The 5,156-nt window shown below is 53.1% G+C and overlaps 1 protein-coding gene across 1 annotated transcript; it reads left to right on the top strand.

Moving 5' to 3' along the window:
• The first annotated feature begins 928 nt into the window (after positions 1-928).
• On the top strand, positions 929-4,784 carry CYTL1 (cytokine like 1). The gene is made up of 4 exons (XM_069496399.1): positions 929-1,072; positions 2,779-2,823; positions 2,946-3,074; positions 4,660-4,784. Exons 1-4 carry the CDS (start codon positions 929-931, stop codon positions 4,741-4,743), a joined length of 402 nt encoding a protein of 133 aa, XP_069352500.1. The 3' UTR covers positions 4,744-4,784.
• Positions 4,785-5,156: the final 372 nt, after the last annotated feature.

Here is a 5,156-nt window from a genome sequence, read left to right as displayed (position 1 = left end):
AGTGTCTCACTGAGCGCTCATCGCGGTGTTCTGACTTAGGTACTCTTATCCCCATTTCACGTTGAAGCAGGCTCAGGAAACACTTAAAGTCCCCCATGGTCAAGGCCAGAATGAGCGGCCTTGCTTTGCCCCCAGCGCATCAAGGTGGAGAGCCTGCCCCTTCACCTGGTGCTCTCAGGAGGGCAGCCCTGAAAGAGATGCGCGTGTGGGGAACCAAGCCTTCCTGAGGGTCCGCTCTCCGGGGCATGCTGCATCTCCAGGGGGAGGAGCTGGGCGGGTGCTCACACGACCCCACCCACGGCTGCAGCTGAGTCCTGTCCTCCAGCCCAGAGACATACAGGGGCTCAGAGGGCGAGTGACCGCCCTGCTCCAGGCTCCCCTGCCTGGTTAGCGGCTAATGGACGCTGGCTCAGCGTCCCAGCATCACTGCTCCCCGCTGGGCTCGCCCGAGGGATGGTGCTCAGCCCCGCGTCTCGTCCCTTTCGCTCCCCCAGTTCCGCTCCACGAGATCGGCCAGGTTGACAAACCGCCCCCCTTCCCCTGGGCCCTGCCCGCCCACCCCTCGCCCTGCGGCTCTGCCTTCCCAGTGCCCTCCCACCCTCTCCCCTGCAGGAAAAGCCCCTGCGGAGACAAACGCTGCTCACGGAAATGCGGGGGCGGCAGGGTCACCCGCTCCCCTCCCCGAGGCGCCCCTCCTCCCCGCACAGTGGGCAGGGACAGTGTCTGGCCCAGGTGGCGCTGGCATCGTCCCTCCCACCGCGCCGGCCTGGGCCCCACAGGAAACGGGGCGTGGAGCCGCCGGGGACCACCCCCAGCCGCCGCTTAAAGGGGCGCGGCGGGGCTGCGCGGCGCCTGCACCCTGAGGACGGCCTGGGCGCGCGCGAGGATGGCCTGGGCGAGCGCGAGGACGGCCTGGGCGCGCGCGAGGATGGCCTGGCCGCTGCCGCTGCTGCTGCTGCTGCTGGCCGGGCCCCCCGCGCGGCCCGCGCCGCCGACCTGCTACTCCAGGATGCTGTCCCTGAGCCGGGAAGTCACTGGCGACTTCCAGAGCCTGCAGGCAGCGCAGCCCCGGGTAAGTGCCCCGCCCGCCCGAACGCGGGGTGCAAGCGCAGACCCAGTTCTCAAAAACCTGCCTTGAGAACCAGAAAAGAAGAAGAAGGAAAAAAAGGCTTTTTCCTTTCTAGTAAATGTTAATGTCAAGGGAATTTGTGTCTTACTCGTCTCCTGTTAAATACGATACCAATGGTTTGCTTTCCTTTTAAATATAAGGAAAAGTAATCAAAGACATCACAATTTGTGTAACTTGCCAGCAAATGTCAGCGGATATATTGTGAAATGTAAAAAAAGCAAATGGAAAAAAAAAAAAAAAAAACAGCTTCCCCCAGAGTCTAGAACTTCAGAGTTAAGGAGGGCCAAAGAATTAAGCTTATTTATTTCCCTTATTAGCCTTCATTAGCCTGGTGATGAGGGTGGCTCAGGGAACTGGCCTCCACCCCTCACCTGCAAATTCCTCTGTATCTCAGCTTCCTTATCTGTAAACAGGGATGACAGTAGCACCCTCTTCCGGTAGGGTGGCTTTGAGGATCAAAGGCCCGAGTGCCAGCACAGCTGCAGAGCCGAGCCTGCACCAGGGACTCGGCAGATACTACTGCTGTTGGCACCCTTGTGAGAGGAAGGCCCAGGGACTCAGAGGGAAGCTGCAGAGGGGCCGTCCCAGACGCCAGGCTGGATTCTCTGACTGCTTGTCTGTAGAAACAAAATGCAGTAAACATCACGCAAAGCTTTAAAAGTGTCTCTTAACTGCTTGCAAATGCTCCAAAGGAAACATAATGTTTCTCAGATGGTAGGGTTTACAATATCCTAACACCTTCTTTATATTTGCTTTTTAAAGGTTAAATAACATGTTTTCTTTCTAATTATAAAAGTAATTACTTTGTAGAATGGTTGGAAAACGTACAGAGGACAAAGAAGAAAATAAATATTGCTTGTAATTCTACCACCTAGAGGTAACTGTTGCTATAACATTCTGTAAGATAGTATGTTAGCTTTCTGTCTACACATAGGTACTCAACTACATACGTGTGTGTATGTGTGTGTAAGCAAAATTTGGATCAAACAGCACAAACACTTTTGCAATTTACTTTTTAATGACATCTTTAAATGACATTCTTTTTTAACAACATTTTGTTGTATAGTTGCACCACAAGTTATCACATATATATGCACTTTTATATTACCATTAATATATTGTATACTATACATTACCATGCCTGTATTACAATTATAGAACTGCTAAGAACTAATATATACAATTACACATAATATATACTTATTTACATATAGTATGTAATATCCATAACTCTATAGAGTTATAGAACTATTATAGAACTAGTTATGGAACTGTTTTATGTATGTGCATATATACTGTACATATACGGTTTTATATTACTATATTATACATTACTATTTCTATATTACAATTATAGAACTTTAATATGTATACATATTTGTATATGTGGTGTGTATGTGTGCGTGTGTGTATAAAACAATTCCCTAATTCATGGTAAATACCATAAAGGTGCGATCTAAAAGTCGAATTCGGGAATAGCTCATTTTTGGTGGAACGTGACACCGGGCACAAGAACGTACTGTGCAGATCGTAGCATCGAGAAGGCCCTGGAATCCGGCTGGTCCGGCTGTCGGAAGGGCCGGCAGGGAGCCTTCTGGATCCAAGTGTGTCCCTGCAGGCATCCCAACAGCCCGTATCCCTTTCCCCAGGATCCGTGTGTGAGATACCTGCCCAGGCTGTACCTGGATATACACGTAAGAGGGCTGTGCCTGATGGGGGTCGGGGGTGGGGGGGCCTGGCATGGGGGTGGGAGAGACCCCATGCAGCCCAGCTACCGACTTCTCTCATGAGCGCCCTCCCCACTGCCCACTCCCAGAATTACTGCGTGCTGGCCAAGCTGCGGGACTTTGTGGCCTCACCCCAGTGCTGGAGAATGGCCCAGGTCGATGCCTTGAAGGACAAAGTGCGGAAGCTGTACACCATCATGAACTTGTACTGCAGGAGAGTAAGTAGCCACCGTTGAGATTCCTTTTCCTCTTGCTATCAGCCAAGGCTTTCTGAGCTCTTCAGAGAGGAGGGTTGGGAGGAGAGAGGAAGGAGGAAGAGGAGCAGAAATGTTGAGGGGTGCTTCCAGCTCACAAAGCCCTTCCCAGCCACGGTGGCCTTGTCAAGAGATGGGGTTCAGAACACGGCCCCATGCCCCCACGAGCTGCACACTGAGGCGGGTGTGGGCCCCGGACAACCATACAGGCAGAGTCTGCCGGGAGCCAGCTGGGGCAGGTCAGAAGAGATGCTCTGAAGAGGGCGGGGGCGGTATCCTCTGTGACAGCATTCTGGTGGGAGAGGGGAAAGGGACAGAAAATCAGCAGCCGTTGATGTGGAAAGGAGAGAGATCCTGGGGCACAACTCAGCCTCAGACAGCCCTGAGCTTGCGCCTCCGTCTCCCGCCTTCCCAGATGGGAACATCCGTCTCAGTCTGTTTTCTGCTGCTGTAACACAACACCACAGACTGGGTAATTTATTTAAAAGAAGGAGAAGTTGTTTATTTAGCTCCTGGTTCTGGAGGCTGGGAAGTCTGAGCTGGCGCCGGCGTCTGGGGAGAGCCGCCTGGCCGCGTCACAGCACGGCAGAGGCATCACATGGGGAGCGGCAAGAGCAAGAGAGCCAGAGAGCACTGGCCTTGTGTCAGGGCCACCCCGCAGTCAGAACCACTCCAGTGAGAGCGACGTTCGTGCACTCGGAGGAGCAGAGACCTCAGTAATCCATTAATCCGCTCACGGAGGCAGCTCCTGCCTTCATTCGAGAAGGCAGAGGGACTCAGTCTCCAGCATGTGCGCCCTGGTGGACACACCCAAACCACAGCAGTGCCCTGGCACTCCTCTGTGGCGGTCTCCGTGCTCCTGAACAGGGGACATGGTAGTGCCCGTCTCATGAGATCACTGGAGAACCGTGCTGATGATTACACTGTACTACTGCCTTGATCCTAAGAAGTCTGGCAGGGTGACAAAATATAGAATTCCTAGCACCATGCCTGGCCCAGGGCAAGTCCCTCCGGAAACTCTAATAGTTAGATATTAAGTTATAATTTATTTGTTCAGGTAGCAAAGCTTTGCTAGACATTTCCTCGCCATGCCCAGTCTCCGCTCCTGCCTCTCCCCCTTGGTCTGTGGGGGAGAGAGAGGAAGGTACTAAAGTTGCGGCACATTCTGGTGCGTGGTGGCGCTGAGTCTGGGGTGCGTGAAGGTGACAGCTGGCGCTGCTCTTCACGGTGTCCCCAATGCCCGGCCCAGAGATGTCACTCAGCAGTGAAGGTTCCTTCATTCATTCACTTCTTTACCCGTTCGTCTGTCTGTCCATCTGCTCAGCCAATGTATGAGTGGACCCCGTAAATAATACTAGTAATAAAACATGAGATCCTACGGGACTGTGAAGAAAGTGACCCACTGTCCTTGGGAGACTAAGGGATGGGAGGTCTTCACACAAAGGGGAACAACTGGGTGGCCCTGGAGGATGACCGAGAGTCCTGTGGTTGTGTGTGGGAGCCACGGCCACCTCTGGTAACCTCCCTGCTCACTGCACGTCTTTCCCAGGACTTGGTGTTCCTGTCAGACGACTGCCATGCCTTGGAATACCCAATGCCGGTGACCACGGCCCTGCCAGATCGTCAGAGCTAAGGCCACCAGACCAGAGAAGGATAAGAGGACAAGTCCCATCAGCTGCCCAGACACAATGAGCTGAAGGCCCCCCGCCCCCATCTCTGTGTTGCTGTAGCATCTGACACTGTCACGCGTCTGTCCGCCTTCTGGAACGCAGGGCTGGGCTCCCGCCCAGGCCGCCCCTGCGAGCGTGGAGTTGGACGCCTCGCGTCTCGGTCCCTCGCGTGATGTCTTGCCGGGCGGCTGGATACACAAGCATGTCAGTTTAGTCACTAAAAAGAAAAGGGCTAACCAGCTTCTCTTTTATAAACAACTAGCTTGAGAACAAACAAAATAGTGTGTTTTTGTTACTAGTGTAATTGAGTGATGGCACCATTTTTCTTTCTTGATAAGAACCTGCTTAGCTTACCCTTGCTAAGCTATTATCCCTT

The sequence above is a fragment of the Eulemur rufifrons genome, chromosome 20, assembly GCF_041146395.1.
Source record: "Eulemur rufifrons isolate Redbay chromosome 20, OSU_ERuf_1, whole genome shotgun sequence".
In the NCBI taxonomy this organism is placed as follows: Eukaryota; Metazoa; Chordata; class Mammalia; order Primates; family Lemuridae; genus Eulemur; species Eulemur rufifrons.
This window is presented reverse-complemented; position numbering and strand designations above follow the sequence as displayed.

Coding starts and splice junctions, on each gene's coding strand:
- CYTL1 (XM_069496399.1), top strand. CDS start 929: ATGGCCTGGCCGCTGCCGCTGCTGCTGCTGCTGCTGGCCGGGCCCCCC. Junction 2,824..2,945: donor GGCTGTACCTGGATATACAC/GTAAGAGGGCTG, acceptor GCCCACTCCCAG/AATTACTGCGTGCTGGCCAA. Junction 3,075..4,659: donor TGAACTTGTACTGCAGGAGA/GTAAGTAGCCAC, acceptor CGTCTTTCCCAG/GACTTGGTGTTCCTGTCAGA.